General features: G+C 47.0%; 1 protein-coding gene across 3 annotated transcripts in view; it reads right to left on the bottom strand.

Annotated features, from left to right (window-relative positions):
- Positions 1 to 1092: 1092 nt before the first annotated feature.
- The window catches only part of ACAD9 (acyl-CoA dehydrogenase family member 9), an 85924-nt gene continuing 70738 nt past the window's right edge, over positions 1093 to 16278 (bottom strand). Inside the window, exons 9-18 of one of the 3 annotated variants that reach the window (XM_059688341.1) lie at positions 11491 to 11566; positions 9779 to 9849; positions 8789 to 8908; positions 8402 to 8530; positions 7346 to 7425; positions 6427 to 6553; positions 6108 to 6185; positions 5457 to 5585; positions 4659 to 4731; positions 1093 to 3292 (exon numbers count right to left, since the gene is read on the bottom strand). In XM_059688341.1, the coding sequence (XP_059544324.1) occupies positions 3192 to 3292; positions 4659 to 4731; positions 5457 to 5585; positions 6108 to 6185; positions 6427 to 6553; positions 7346 to 7425; positions 8402 to 8530; positions 8789 to 8908; positions 9779 to 9849; positions 11491 to 11566 (984 nt within the window). In that variant the 3' untranslated portion in view covers positions 1093 to 3191. The remainder of the gene's footprint in view (positions 3293 to 4658; positions 4732 to 5456; positions 5586 to 6107; positions 6186 to 6426; positions 6554 to 7345; positions 7426 to 8401; positions 8531 to 8788; positions 8909 to 9778; positions 9850 to 11490; positions 11567 to 16278) is intronic. The other 2 variants (XM_059688343.1, XM_059688342.1) reach the window with 2 other exon arrangements.

The raw sequence follows: 16278 nt of genomic DNA, 5'->3' as shown, positions 1-16278 counted from the left end.
TGATGGATGGAAAGTATATAAACAATACTAGTAAATGCTGGCCACTATCATTAAGAGGCTTCTATTCTTGTAATATATATTCTTGTAAAATATTAAAAGGCTTCTATTCTTGCACAATGCTTTCTCTCACAGAATATTCACTTATGGTTTTCTTATGTCGTTTTATTTTTTTTTAATACATTAAAGTTAGTAAAATGCATAAATCTTAAGTCATTCACACACACATACATATAGATATACAGATACTAGAGGCCCAGTGCATGAATTCATGCACAGGTGGGGTCCCTCCTGGCCAATCGGGGTCGTCTTGCCCTGTCCCAATCCAGGCTAATTGGGCTGGCCGGCTGGGGGGAGGGACTGTGGGAGGTTGGCTGGCCGCAGGAGGTTGGCTGTGGGAGCGCACTGACCACCAGGGGGCAGCTCCTGCATTGAGCGTCTGCCCCTTGGTGGTCAGTGTGCATCATAGCTACCGGTCGTCTGGTTGTAATGGTCACTTAGGCTTTTATATATAGGTATCTGTGAAACCATTATTCAAATCAGCATGTAGAAGAATTCTATCACCTAGAAAGTATCATATCCCTTCCCCATTAACTAACATCCTGAAGTGTCATCACATTAGTTTTGCTTGTTGAACTTGATATAATGGAACCATACAGTATGCCTTCCTGCATTAGCTTATTTTCAACACACATATATATATACTTGTAAATATCTGTAATAATGTTGAGTACCTGTTCATATATGATTGGCCATTTGGATATCTCATTTTGTGACGTGACTGTTAACTATATATTTTTCCTCTATTTAAAAGAAGTTTAGTTGTATTTTTCTTACTGGCTTATGGGTTTTTTTTGTGTGTTTTTTTTTTTTAAAGTATTACATATGTCTCCTTTTTCCTGCTTAAGCCCCACCCCCCAGACACTCCCACTCCCAAGGGCAAGCCCCCACCACCCCAGTGTCTGTGTCGATTGCTTATGCTAATATGTGTGCATACAAGGACTTTGGTTGATCTCTAACCCTCTCCCCCTTTCTCTCTGAGGTTGGACGGTCTGTTCAGTGCTACCTTGTCTCTGGAACTATTTTTGCTCATCCGTTTATGTTGATCATTATATCCCACATATGAGTGAGATCATGTGATATTTATCTTTCTCTGACTGGCTTATTTTGCTTAGAATAATGCTCTCCAGTTCCACCCATGCTGTTGCAAATGGTAAAAGTTCCTTCTTTTTAGTAGCAGTGTAGTATTCCATTGTGTAGACGTACCACAGTTTTCTAATCCACTCATCTGCTGATGGGCACTTAGGTTGTTTCCAAATCTTAGCTATTGTAAATTGTGCTGCTATGATCATAGGGGTGCATATATCCTTCCTGATAGGTGTTTCTGATTTCTTAGGATATATTCCTAGAAGTAGGATTACTGGGTCTAATGGGAGTTCCATTTTTAATTTTTTGAGGAAACTCCATACTGTCTTCCATAGTGGCTGCACCAGTCTGCATTCCCACCAGCAGTGCACAGGGTTCCTTTTTCTCCACATCCTCTCCAGCACTTGTTGTTGGTTGATTTGTTGATGATAGCCATTCTGACAGGTGTGAGATGGTACTGCATTGTCGTTTTGATTTGCATCTCTCAGATGATTAGTGACTTTGAGCATGCTTTTATATGTCTCATGGCCTTCTATATGTCTTCTTTCGATAAGTGTCTGTTTAGGTCCTTTGCCCATTTTTTGATTGGATTGTTTGTCTTCTTTTTGTTAAGTTGTATGAGTTCCCTGTAAATTTTGGAGATTAAACCCTTATTGGAGATAACATTGTTAAATATGTTCTCCCATGCAGTGGGCTTTATTGTGGTTTTGTTGATGGTTTCTTTTGCTGAGCAGAAGCTTTTTATTTTGATGAAGTCCCATTTGTGGGTTTTTTATTTTATTTTTATCTGGATCAGTTGTCATTCACATGTACTGCAAATATATTTTCCCAGTCTGTGGCTTGCCTTTTCATTATTTTAAAATCAATTAAAAACAAAACCAAGACAAAACAAAACAAAAAATCTGCAGGCTCAAGTTCTTTACCTTCTTATTTACAGCATTGCTGTTGTGGGATCTGATGTTCATCATACTTTTTCCTTCACAGGTGCCCTGCCCTTTTTCTCTGTTACTTTTCAGAATTCATCTTTGCCTTTGTTTTAAATCTCACTAAAAATGTGTCCAGGCTTGGAATTTTCCTTATCAATTCTGATACTCATTATTTCTTCAAAAGTATCTATTCTTACTTTCCCCTTCCTTTGGGGATGTTTGTAGGTGTTGCTACTTTTATTTCCATTCTCTAAACTCAGGTGCTGTATGTACCAGTTCCAGTGGCCTTAGGCAATGTCACCTTTCTGGTCCACTGTAGACAGGCAATCCTTGCAAAGAAAACAGACAGAAAAACCCAGGTGGGAACAAGCATATGTTGTCATGTACCAAGCAATGCTGTTTTCCAGCCAGCCATCACCGAGAGGGATCAAAGATAGGGCTCATAATCCCCATGGCCCTGCAGAGGGAACCTGCTCCTCAGCTTTCAAGGCCTTTTTCTCACAGGTTGAGGACAAAAGAGAGTGAGAGCCATCACCAAAGGGTGATTTTTAGGAGCATGCTGCCATCCATTAAAGGCTGGTCTGAGGAAAAACATGACTAGAAGGGTAAACACAAACTGTGCCATTTTATATTCTTTTTTTGTTAAGTGGTTCCTGGTGCATATTTTAAGTATATTTTGCTTCTAGTCTGAATGAATGACACATACACAGCTTTCAAGCTATTTCTTGGGAGAGGTGTGGTCTAGTAGAAATGGCCGTCCATGCCCGAAATAGGTCCCCGCAGGTTCATGCGACAGAGGCAGCAGCTCGAGCGCCCATTTCCATTCTGAGGTCTCCTAAACTAAGAGCGTATCCTCTAATTCCAGGTCTCAGCAACTCCATTCTCTCTCTATCCATCTCCATCTCCACTTAGAACCTGGAATGATCATGTTAGGCAGCAGTGCTCACAGATCAAGCCTAGAAGAAGTTTCCCCAGGTGAAGAAAAAGACCTCAGGTAAAGACTGGGAAGAAAGTTCAACTTAAAATAACCCCAAGTTCAACACCTTCTGGAAAAAGTAAGAGTTGTCAGCAACAGGCTGTCGCCTGGGGGCTGGCGGCAACAGTGACCACCATCCCTCTGCTTCAGGATGTCCGATCCAAAGGGTGGGCACAGATGTATGCTCGCTTCTCTAGGATGTGCTGGGATACTTTCTTGATCTGTTCATCTAGATTTTCTGGAGAATCTGGGAGGGAAAGAAGACAGCAGGTGATCTGTCTGCATTGTGACAATAGGAATATTGCTGGAACAGTTTTCCTAACAGTCAGCCTGTTGGGTATCCCCACTACCCCTCCAACCCCCCAGGAAGTGATTCTGGGCTGTACATAGAGGCTTTACTCTGAATAACAAAGGGATCATCTTGTTAATCCCTAAAAACTCTAGATCCTGTGGGAGAAGGCACTTGCTCAATAAAAGACCCTTTGCGATGCAAGCCTATTATTGCAGGAGGAACCGTCTCCTCATCTCCATAACACATTAACAGTCAAGTCAGCACTGTGGAGGATGCCTGAACAGCACCCTGAGCCAGAACCTACACAGAATTATGTGCCCCTCTCCACAATCTCTTAGCAACAGGGCTGGGCTCTGTTGGAACACATGATGTAAAGCCTTGAGGCCAGCAGGACTGTAAGGGTCAGAGGAGAATTCAAGCTATACATTCTAAAACATGGCCATAAGAGCATTCCAGACTGAGCAGATGGTCTAGAACAGCATCCCGGGTCATCTGTGAGAGGGGCAGCTTCCTCTCTACTGCAGTGTTGGAGTGAAAAGGCAAGGGAAATGTCTCCTTCCTTTGTGAACCTTCCCTGGGCAGATGCTGCAGGGCCCGCACAGGGGCTCTGGCAGAGCTTGCACCTGTAGATCCGTGCTCCTGCCTCGCTGCCAGTGCAGGTCTTAGTCAGCCCTCACTCACAGCAGAAGTTTGTGAGTAGCCAGCAGGCCATGGGAGCCTGACAGGGTGCCATAGACCAATTCCAGCATGTCATAATTTTAAGAGTTTCATCAAAAGGTTGATGAGACTTGGGGACTCAACAGGGTTGAGTCACACATGTAGTCACCTGTTGGGAATGGCTAAAGGCATTTCCCCAAACCTGAATAGGAAACTGATTGTGGCTGCCAGACAGTTAAAGGGCATCTTAATCTACATGTTATTGCCTCCTACTGGCCAAACACCTGAACAGCCGTAGGCTATTCCCCAAACTGACAATGCCTCTGTACCCTTTGAAACCTTACCCTTTGAGGTGTATTATCTCCACCTTGCCTTAGGACAAATTGTGTGAATAAAAGCAAGGGTCCTAGGCAAGGAGGTAGTCTTCAGTTCCTTTAGCTGAAGGTCCTCTGACCCCCAATGCCTTTTAAAATTATAACTCACCTCCAGACTCTTTATTAGTCTCTGGATTTCTATGTCATCTACGCACAGCGCCTTTTCCAGATTCCTGAACCCTTCTTGATGCTGGGACATGAACCCCGGCAACAGGGTCCAGAAGAAGCTCACCATCAACAGTCGCCTAGAATCAGACCCTTTCCTTCCTCCCCCAAGCAACCCTACTCACACTTGTCCAGCTGAGATAAGGTGAAGAGATTCTGGCAATAAGCTTCTGTGCAGAAGATGTTGGCCAACAGAACCTGCCAGAACCAAGGTCAGAGAGAACCTTGAGATCTCTGGGCCATAGGGCTCCCCCTCCCTGGTGACTGACCTCTAAACTTCAAAGAACCACTGGGCAGCTTGGCTGGCGTCAAGAAGCTTGGCACAGAAGTGACACAATCTTAGGTACTAATTCCAGCCCAGAGCCAAACTAGCTCTGTCCCAAGAGCAAATTACTCAACATCTGAGCCTCAGTTTCCTCCGCTGTGAGAGAGACATCACAATTCCTGTGGACACTGGCTACTGTGAGTCAATGCACATGAAGACCAAATCCATACTCACTCAGTGACTCCTCTAGCAGGGTGAGGAGGACAGACAGGGTGAGGGCACTGGGTGTAGGACTCCATCACTCACCCACCCTTTTCTCTCAAATGGGAAAATGAAAGGGAGTGGCCCTGTGTCCTGAGCAGACATGGACCCTCCCTCCCATTGGAGCTTTGGTACTTACCACAGGCCACAGCCACAACTCGGCAAACCCACCAGCCTCCAGGTCAACCGCTGCACGGACCCTGCACTTTACTCTCTCTCTGGGGTGCCAAGCCCCTTGACTTGCCCAGCCCTCCCACTTGAGACTGTTAAATTGGGCCATGCCACTCAATGATCCCACCCCCAACCACCGGGCCTCAGTTGAGTGCAGCAGGACAAAGCCAGTGGGAAGCTACCTGTGAGTGGACGAGTAGAGCAGGGCAGGGCAGAGCAGGCTCACCTCATGGTCATGGTTCCGGAGGCCTGCTCGTATGGAGCGGCTGGCCCGAGACAGCACAGCTGTCATGCCGTACAGGTTGATGAGGATGTTGGCCACCCGCTTCAAGACCATCTGCTCCTCCACAATGGTCTGGGAACACAGAGCCCCAGGGCGGAGGCCCATTACCTGGGATCCCATCCCCCACAGTCCCTCCCTGGGAATGTTTCACATCTCTGAGCCTCATTTTATGCCTCGGGATTGTGAGAAGTTGGCTCCCGGTGGCCGCCTGTTTTCCTTTCACTCTGTCTAGATTTGGGCAAGGGTAAAGGTAAGACCAAGTCCCAGGAACCTGGCTGAGACCAGAGGCCAGGGCTTAATTAATACCTCTTCAGCCGCAGAGCCTCCCACATCAGGTGGTGAGATTCAGGCCCTGCTGAGGCTCCCCCCCAAATGCAGGAGCCTCTCTTCATCTGGAGGGGGCTCCCCAGCAGGGCACCCACCCCATCAGCCCTGCCTCCCCATTCCACCCCTCCATGGTGAGTAGATTTCTTCCTGGGCTTGGTTCTAAAGATGGACACTTGGTAAAACATTATCTCATAGATGCTGGCCCCATTTCCCTGACCCCAAAGTTGGAGGGCCTGCCACTCCTGGGTCTGGCAGGGGTCTGACTACCTTGCCAAAGCGGAGCAGCAACGTCTCCACAGTGCGCCCAAAGTAATACACGTTCTCCTCGAGCTTGTTGGCACCGTCCTGGAGGCCAGAGGAAAGGACTCAGCTCAGCACCTCCTCCCCATGGTGCCATCCTGTCCCACTGGGATGGCAGGGCCTCCAGGGCCCAGGCCTGGCTAACATGCAGGCTGTTCTCCATTGTGACAGGGTGGAGACGGGACATCAGCTGTCCCTCAGACTGACTGGTCCTCCCCACCACCCTTGGTCACATCCCTTCTGGGAGGAAGATATCTGACAGGCTATACCTGCTGGGCTCACTCACCGCAACACTGGGGTGCACAACTCCGAGATTCCCTGTCAATCCCAGGTCCACGGTTCGGCCCAAGGAGTCCCGAAGCCTCCGGCCAACGGTCTCCAGGACAGTGGTCACATTGCCCCGTTTAAGCTCGCTGCAGAAAGCCCATGGCCCCATGACCTGAGGCCCTGCTGTTCTTCCCACTGCCCAGCAACAAAACCCCACCAATAGGTACCCCAGCGCTCTAGGGCACCCATTTCTTCTCCCTGATTATGCAAAGGCATAAAGTGCCAACCCAGGCCCAATATGACCTTCCCCTAGTCTGGGCACTCTGGGCACCTGGCTGCAGGCTGAGTCCGGCCAGCCTGTCCGATAGCAGCCAGTCTCCTCTGAGGTAGAGCTATTCTTGTGCTCCCTCCACAAGGAGCTGAGCCACAGCCAGCTTCCAGGTCATTCTTCTCCAATAAATACTCCGCAATATGCTCTGAGCAACCTGTTCTTGGGCTCCAGCAGTGATTTCTAATTGCCCTGGCCTCAGGATGGGGATTGAGAGGAGCAGGAGAGGACAAGAGCAAGGGAGAGAGAAAACAAACAAATTGTTCTTGTGTTGGCCTTGGAGCCTGGCATCTATTTAAGGGGCATCTCTCATTCCCAGATCCTGAAAACAAAAGTCCCTGCAGCCTAGGAAACAGGAACTGTGCAGGGAGTGAGCCCATGGGCAGGGCAGTGAGGGCTTCACTGAATAGCTGGCTCCTCCTGTCAGCCTCCAATAATGGCCGAGCTCTGGGGCCTGGCTTCCAATCCCAACATTCACTGGCCGAGGCTCCTGCCCACCTTCCCTGTCTCCAGCCAGGCAGCGGATGGGCTCGCCTTTTCAAGGATATACTGCTCACCACTCTTGTTTTCCCAGGTGGGACCCAAGGAGCAGAGTGGGAATGGCACCTACTTGATCCTTGCTGTCAGGATGCGTCCGGCGTGCTGCAGGCCTGTCAGGGCGATGTACATCCGGAGAATCTCATTGGTTCCCTGTGGTCAGCAGTATAGAGGTCAAAAGCTGCCCCGTGGAAGTTAGCCCCAGCATCCTGCATTTGCGACTGGGTGGACCGTGCTACTACTCGCTCGCTCACACCGTGAAAGCCATTCAAGCAGGGCTATAACCTTTTATCGTTTCCACTGCCCCCAGAGTAAAGAACCAAGGTCCTATATAACCTGGCTGCTTGTCTCCTTTCCATTCCTTCCTCACCTGCTCCATCACCTGCCCCAGCCCACCAAGCAGGCCGGGCCAATACTCCCACAAAGGCTTGCTTATTCTACCTCCACTCACTTAGAGGGAGCAGGTAAGCTCCTGTCTGGGCCTAGGATGCTCTACTTCCCTGTGCTCGGCCCATACAGCCTCCCCTATGCCTGGTCAAAATCCTTTCTGCCCTCAAGTGCAATTGCTTCATAAGACTTCAGTCCCTCAGGAGAGATGCACCTGTCCCTCAATCCCTGGTATTCTGGTTTCCTCCTTGGTCAGTCGGTCCACACAATCAAGACCACTAGCACTCCAAAGGTGGGATGTGTCTGAGGTGTCTTCCCCTCCCAGCACCTTTAGGCTTGTGAATTCATGGGGGACAGCAATTAGAGAGCAAGAACTGCCAGGCTGGGAAAGCCCTCAGAGATGGCCCTCCTAAGCTCCCTCAATATACTGAGAAGAAAACCCAGGCCCAGACAGAGCATTTGAGGCCTTCCTATGAGAAGATCTCTGTTTGTCCCACCACAGCTGGCAAAAGCAACTTGGCAAAGACCTGTGGTGGATTGCCAGGAGGTGGTAGGCTCAACAGAAGGGCCCTTGGAAGTGAAACCCTAGGTGAAATGCTTGGCCTCTCAGTCTGCAGAACAGGGTCTAGGTAGGGTTGTGAAGAGGGTTAAATGACAGAATGCAGAAGCCAGCCTGGGCCCAGAACCAGGAGGCTAGGGGGTCCATGGCAGAACGAGGTGGATCTGGTATCAGGGCACGCACCTCAAAGATGAGCAGGATGCGGGTGTCACGCAGCATGCGCTCGTACGGGTAGTCCCTCATGTAGCCCGAGCCGCCGAGGATCTGCAGCGCCTCACTCACGCACTGCCAGGCACCCTCTGAGCTGAACACCTGCCACAGACCCGGGAGAAGGTCAGTGCCAACTCCATTCCAAAAGGAAGGCCTCAGAACAGGGGCAGAGTGGCTGGGGATGGAATGGGAGGCTCAAGAGAGAACTGGGCTTTGAGAGGAGACCGAACGAGGCAGGAGCTCTGATTGTCACAGTCTCACTGGATGAACTCAGGCAAGTCCTTTATCTTCCTTGACCACACGGCCCCCACAGTAGCTAAGGAGTTTTCCTCAGCTCCCCTCGGGCTGTGCTGGGATTACCTTCACCATGGCAGCCTCGATGGAGCAGTCAGGAAACCCTGGTTGGTCCAGCATCCCTGCAGTGAGGTAGGCCATACTTTCCATTACATAAGCCTTCTGAGCCATCAAGGCAAACTTTTCCTGGAGTGTTAAAAAAATAATAAAATCAAGAAGCATTTTACATGTGCTGAGAACCAAATCTGCCAACCAGCAGAGAAGGTAATGAAGTCCAAAGCCTCACACTATACAAGAGAACTAAAACGGTGTCACATTCCTGGCCAGTTCTAAGATCTTTTCCCTGGCTCCTCCTCCACCGCCAACCACTTCCATAGTAACTGGAACCTCCTCCTCAGCCTCCCTCTGCTACACAGACACAGGTCATTCACCTCACCTATCAAATACCCTGTCACTCAAGGCCCTTCACAGCACAGCCTTAATTTACCTTTCCAGCCACTTCTGGACATATTCTATGCCCCAGCAAGCAAAGCAGGGCTTCTTGCTTTTCCAAACACACCAGATACTCTCGCACCTCTAGCACTATGGTCCTGGCCTAGCATCCCTCTTTTGGATTTTGAAATCCTACTTGCCTTTCAGGGTCATTTTTATATACCAATTCCTCCGTAAAGCCCCTCCCACAGTAGTGGTCTCTAAAGGTGAATAAAATCGCCCTAGCTGGTTTGGCTCAGTGGATGGAGCATTGGTCTGCGGACTGAAGGGTCCTGGATTTGATTCCGGACAAGGGCACATGCGCAAGTTGCTGGCTTAATCCCCAGTAGGAGGCGTGCAGGAGGCAGCCAATCAGTGATTCCTTCATCATTGATGCTTCTATCTCTCCCTCTCTCTTCCTCTCTGCAATCAATAAAAATATATATATTTTAAAAAAAGGGTGTCACATTAAATAAAGCCTATTCTCTTCCAAAGTCACTTACAGAAGTCACCAGTACAGACACTGAAAGACACAATGCTCACACAGTGAAATCCATACAGTGCCACTTGTACAACTTTTAGTACCTGAATTAATCCAAATTCACTGAGGCTCCTGTTGAACTGCTTCCTCGTGCAGGCATATTCTGCAGTCATTTCTGAAGAAGAACAGAGTGTTTAAAAGAACAATTTTCTGGTTGTCCTATGATAATTTACTAAGGCTGTCATCATCACCTTCCAGCCCTCAGGCAGAAACTATGTGAAACAGTCTGCTGAGACCAAGCCCCCTGAAAGACAGAGCCCCTGCTTTCTAGCAAAGCCAGCTGGAGGAGGGACTATCCACGCCCAGTGGTGCCCAGAGCACACAGGGCAGACGTGAAGCACAATTTGAAGTCAGACATAGGTCTGAGTCTGGTACTTTTTCTTACCAGCTGGTACTTTTTCTTACAAGCGACTTCACCTTCCTGAACAATACCACTGATCTCACAGAGTTGTGAAGACTGCACGATGCAGGTGGAAGGTGCCTAGCACCAAGTCATGCCCCCATAAACGCCCTAGACAGAAGCAGGGACTGGCTCACACCTATCACAGCTGTTCATCCCCAAAGCGGGAAGGTGATCTGTTTTGAAAACTTGGGCCTATGGCTTCAAAGTGCACAGATGTGAACACAAGCTGCGTCATGGTCCCAGCTGTGAAGGCACCCAACTGAATAGGGCAGCATCCCAACCAGTCAGCAGCCCCCACCCCTATAGTCGGCATTCTCCAAACATTCCCACAGGTATGTCCAATCACAACTGCTTCTCATGGTGGGCTCAGATGGTAAACAGACACCCACATTCACACATTTCCGGGACTTGGGATATCATCGTTCTACATCCTTTGGGGAGAGGCTGGCCGTGAGCACCCCCACAAAGCTCTTGTACTGAGGAATTTCCAAATGGGAAAGAAATCCAGAGGACTTCAGGGTCTTGGGAGCAGCTCAGCAGAGTGAGACAAGCCCTGAGCTTGGAGTCTGACAGGATCAGCTTTTAGGCCCAGGTACATGGCCGTGGGCAAAACCCTTACCCTCTTCTGAGCATCAGTCTCCTCATCTATAAAAGGAAGGTAAGAACCCAAAGCAAAGCCTTCTCATCCCATCTTGCCCTGAACTCTGAGGAACTTCATAAGCACTCAGTGTATACAGCCGCTGGGTATCTCCCACCATCCGTAGCCAGTGCCCCCTGCATTTCCCACAAAACTAATGTAGTAATCATGTTCTGTGCCCAACAAAAACCTTACAGGGCTGTTTTAAGTTTACTGGCAAAGGAAAATCCAGATTTCAGGCATCCTAACAGAAAAAACAAAGGGACAATTGAGAGGCTGAGAGATCTGGGTTCCAAACCTGATCCCACTCCTCACCCACTGTGCGAAGAGTCACCTACAAAACGGGGATCTTGGGAGAACCAGGGCTAATGTTTACAAGTGTCTGGCTCACACTTGGATGCTCACTAAGTAGCTCTGTTCCTAGGGGTCAGAGCAGTTACCCGCTTCATCTGACAGAATGTCCACTCCCCTCCTCCTATCCTTTCTGAGCAGGTAAAATAGAGGAGTGCTGAAACGTGAACACTCACCCTTTGGGGACAGACCGAGTACATTCTTTGATCTAAACCACAGCCCAGGTCCTAAACTTGAGTGAGACCATCTGCCCGGGTTCTGCTCAGCACCGTCTGTCGTGAGCACATGGCAGAGCATCCAGGCTGGAGCGGAGGAAGCAGGGGCGAGGCTGTGTCGCAAAGGGCTGCTGTCCCTGACATACCTACCGATTAATTTCTTGAGCATCCCGGCCACAGCACTGCCCATGCTGAACCGCCCACTGTTGAGGATGTTCATGGCCACCTGCAGAGAAAGCATGGGCTCACTGTGGATTCCACTCCCGCAGAGTCCTGCTTGCCCATACTGTGCTGGGAACAGCCCAAGGGCCTGGAGGACTGAAGGTGACAGACCACAACAGTGCTTGTCTATTTTTACCAGAAGGTTTGAAAACAAAAGATAAGTCCCTAAAGAATTCTGGGCCAGTACTTGGGCTGAGTTAATCATCTTGCCAATCCTCACTGAGCAGGGAGAGAGCACAGTCCCAACACTTCAAAACAAGGTCACACCATCACTGCTATGGCCTGGAGTCGCCTCCTCAAAAAGGAACTGAATAACCTCGTTCTAAAAGAACACGTGAATACTCTTAGGCCCCGGGAAGAAAAGAAAGAGAAGTATGCAAGTAAGACTTATTGGGTACATGCTGCAAGCTACTTACACCTTCCCAACATTGCTTCCGCATCAGGGTTCTCATTGTACAGACAAAGACCCTGAGGTTTAGAGAGGCGAGGGGCTTCTCCCAAGGCCACACAGCAAACATCTGCCTGCATTTAGGCCTGTGCTCTCTCCACTGAACCAGCCCCTTACACTGCCATGACATGCTCCTCCTCCACCAAATTCCTACAATGATGACGTATTTCTTAAGGAGCTTTGTCAGTTTCTCTCCTTTTTATCAATTTTAACTTCCTACCTAATGCAGATGATGAGTGGCTTGTGATGAGGGACAGGCATACATCTGTGTGCACACACTGCTTCCTAAGTACTAGTCTATCCAGATTCATGGTGGTGTCCCCTTACCGACTACATGGGGCACAGAGGCAAACAGCTGATTAGGCAACAGGTGGCCCGTGGTAATAATGGTGGAGTAAAGGGGGGTACACAAGTCCAGTAGGAATAGGTGGGCATGTTTCTTTTGGTGTAGGAAGAGGGTATGTTGGGTAGCAAATGTTCCCACCCAAGAGATCCCTCAGCTGGGTCTACCTGGCCATCCCAGGGAGAAAGGGCATCCCAAGTCCAGCACTGAAAGGCAGGGCTGGGGTCTGGGGGTAGAAAGGTGTCTGTGAACACTATAGTTTTCCTAAAAGCAAAACTGAAAATGCAATACTGCTTCTTATTGATGGCTTGCTTATGTGTGACTAGCATTATAAAATAGGCAAACCAATTTGCATTTATGTTTACTTGTTAAATCAATGGTAGAATCCCGCAAAACAGATTCTGTGGGATTGGAGAGACTGGAAACAACTGCTCCAGTTACTGGGAAGTGCAAGTTTTGGTTCTAAATATTCAATCCAAGGCAGTTGGAAAACATGGAGGACAAGGCCAAACCTTGCACTGGATGGGGAAGGGAGCTTGGTTAAGTCACATCATATCACAGTGTTACATTCAGGTCCTGCCCTGCCTCTTTGGGGGGGTGGGGACGGGGAGAGAAGGGTGGAGCCTCTAACTCTAACTTCAGACTTGATGTCTCATACTGTGGGAGGACACTGACCAGGACATGAAGAGGGAAGAGAAAATCCCATCTGTATTTCCTCTTCCCTCTTCTTAAATGGGCTCTCAAAAGCTAACTCATAGTTTTATGAACAAAATTCTTCACAGCCCCTTCATGCTTAATTTTTCATTTAAAACAACAAACAAAAATAAAAGGAGAAAATAATTTGATACTAGGTCTCATTTCCTGTGGATCAAAGACCTGATGGGTTTAGCCACAGCTGAAAAGGGGCTCACAAACTCAAAGACTGATCTTCCCCCCTAACCTCAGTCCTCTCCTCCTGCATCAGCACTTGAACTTTATCACCTTTTCTACTGCAAAATAACTCCCTTCTATAATTCCCATAAGTACAGTCTAGATCTCAATTTTCCCAGATGCAAGATGCAACCCATTCTTTGAACAGCCTCTGTCAGTTAACTGCCTCTGTGCCTCAAGCAGTCTAACTACTGATAAAACCTGAAAGCACTAGAACAGTGATGGCGAACCTATGACACGCGTGTCAGAGGTGACACGCGAACTCATTTTTTTGGTTGATTTTTCTTTGTTAAATGGCATTTAAATATATAAAATAAATATCAAAAATATAAATCTTTGTTTTACTATGGTTGCAAAGATCAAAAAATTTCTATATGTGACACGGCACCAGAGTTAAGTTAGGGTTTTTCAAAATGCTGACACGCCGAGCTCAAAAGGTTCGCCATTACTGCACTAGAAGAAGAAGCTCTTACTTTTTTTTTTAAAAAAAAATATACTTTATTGATTTTTTACAGAGAGGAAGGGAGAGAGATAGAGAGTTAGAAACATCGATGAGAGAGAAACATCGATCAGCTGCCTCCTGCACACCTCCTACTGGGGATGTGCCCACAACCAAGGTACATGCCCTTGACTGGAATCGAACCTGGGACCCCTCAGTCTGCAGGCCGACGCTCTATCCACTGAGCCAAACCAGTCAGGGCAGAAGCTCTTACTTTTATCTCTCATCAGCCACTCACTTTGATCATTTTGTGATCTGTGGAATCACTGAGGTGTGTCACACTTTTTAGTAATTAAGCTGACTGGCAAACAATCCCACTAAATTAGTAAAGGGATTTATAAATCTATTTTTCTTTGCATATTAAAACAACAAAAATGTTTCACCTAACACAATGGGAAAAAATGTAATGCAGCATCTGGAAGGTCTAGGGGCAGGGACATCCTCCACACGGAAGGGTAGACATTGGTCCAACTTCCCAGCAGGAAATTTGGCAACAAGGATCAGAAATTTAAAAACATTCACACCTTCTGACCAAGTAACTTCACTAGCGGTGTTTAAACTCATGAAAGAATTAGAAAAATATGCAAAGCCCTAGCTGGTTTGGCTCAGTGAGTAGAACGTCGGCCTGCAGACTGAAGGTTCCCGGATTCAATTCCGGCCAAGGGCACATGCCTGGGTTGTGGGCTCGATCCCCAGTGTGGGGGGTGCAGGAGGCAGCCAATCAATGATTCTCTTTCATCACTGATGTTTCTATCTCTCCCTCTCCCTTCCTCTCTGAAATCAATAAAAATATATTAAAGAAAAGAATCCTTAAAAAAAAAGAAAGAAAGAAAAAAAGTATGCAAAGATATATACAAGGATATATGCCACGCAATGTGGTTCTGAGTAGAAAAGAAGTGAAAACACTATAAAATTCCCAGTCCTGAGAACCTGGTAACATTTAACTTGGCATCACTACATGAAGCAATACTATTCAGCATTAAACACTTACAGCAATATACATTTACTGGCATAAAAAGATGATTATGTGGGCCCCAAAGTAGAAAGATTCCTTTGATGTGAACCCTGAGAAGGAATTTATCTACTGAAATGGATTCCCCATGGTTAACCAAGGGCCTAAGTTTTATAAGTAAGAGCCTAGCAGGCATTTGCTGACAGGGGCTCCTCATGTGCTCTATACCGTGAAGAACCTCAGGCTGAACCCCTGCAAGGAAACCCTGGTTTGATCTTTTACTAAGGGACTGAGATCTGCCCTGTCCAATCAGAACTGCACATTTTGGACACCTCATTTATGTAAAACAGACCTAATTGAGAGCCTGGGTGACAACTTTTGCTATAAAAGGGGCCTCCCCTTTGTCTCAGTGGAACACAATTTAGGCTCTTCCGTGTATCTGTGTCTCCTGGGCTACAGCTCCTTTTGCTCAAATAAATGCTTTTAATTTTAATTTTAATTTTGGTTTACATTAGGATTATTGATAAATGAAAAAATGCAGACTATAGAACACATTCACACCAGATTTAAGGGACGAATGATCTTTATAAAAATCTAGAAAGATAGCACAAAAATGTGAACAATGAATGCCAATTCTCTTGGGGACAGGTTTCAGAATTCATTTTTTCTCTCTTTATCTATATTCTCTAATTTGCATATCTTCTGGGTGACAAACAAACCTATCACTGCACCCAGACTGCTGCTCCCATGTTGGTCCTTCCACCTCCACAACCCTTTGTTCCACATTCACCAAGTAGCATCCTGTCAGGAGCACTGGCTGATGGCATTTATCTGATTCTCAAGACATGGGGAGGAAGGTATTACTCTGTTCTCTGCTTCACAGCCAAGGGGGTAGGGGATCTCACCAGGGTAAAGATACTTAACTAGGTGATTCAGTAAATTAGGACAGGGAAACAACAACAACAACAAAAAGGACATTTAAAAATGGGCAATGGATTTGAAAAGACATTTTTCCAAATATTGCAAATAAACACATGAAAAGATGCAGTACTAGTCATTAGGGAAATGCAAATCAAACCACAATGAGATATGATGTCACACACACACTAAGATGGCTATCATTTTAAAAATGGACAATAACAAGTGTTGATGAGGATGTGGAGAAATTAGAACCCTCATACATTGATGATGGGAATGTAAAGTGGTGCAGCCACTGTGGAAAATAGCTGGGCAGTTCCTCAAAAAGTTAAATGTACAGTCACCATATGACCCAGAAATTTCACTTTTAGGTAAATACCCAAAAGAATTGAAAACATATTGTTCACACAAAAACTTGTACACGAATGTTCATAGCAGCATTATTGATAATGGCCAAGAGGTGGAAACAATAAGAAGGTCCATCAGCTGATAAATGAATAAACAAAATGTGGTCTATCCACACAATGGAATATTACTCAGCCTCTGAAAGGAATAACAAATGCTACCACTTGGATAAACTTTGAAAAAGTAATACTACATATAAGAAGCCAAACACAAAAGGCCAC

Source organism: Myotis daubentonii, chromosome 3 (genome assembly GCF_963259705.1).
Source record: "Myotis daubentonii chromosome 3, mMyoDau2.1, whole genome shotgun sequence".
Classification (NCBI taxonomy): Eukaryota; Metazoa; Chordata; class Mammalia; order Chiroptera; family Vespertilionidae; genus Myotis; species Myotis daubentonii.
This window is presented reverse-complemented; position numbering and strand designations above follow the sequence as displayed.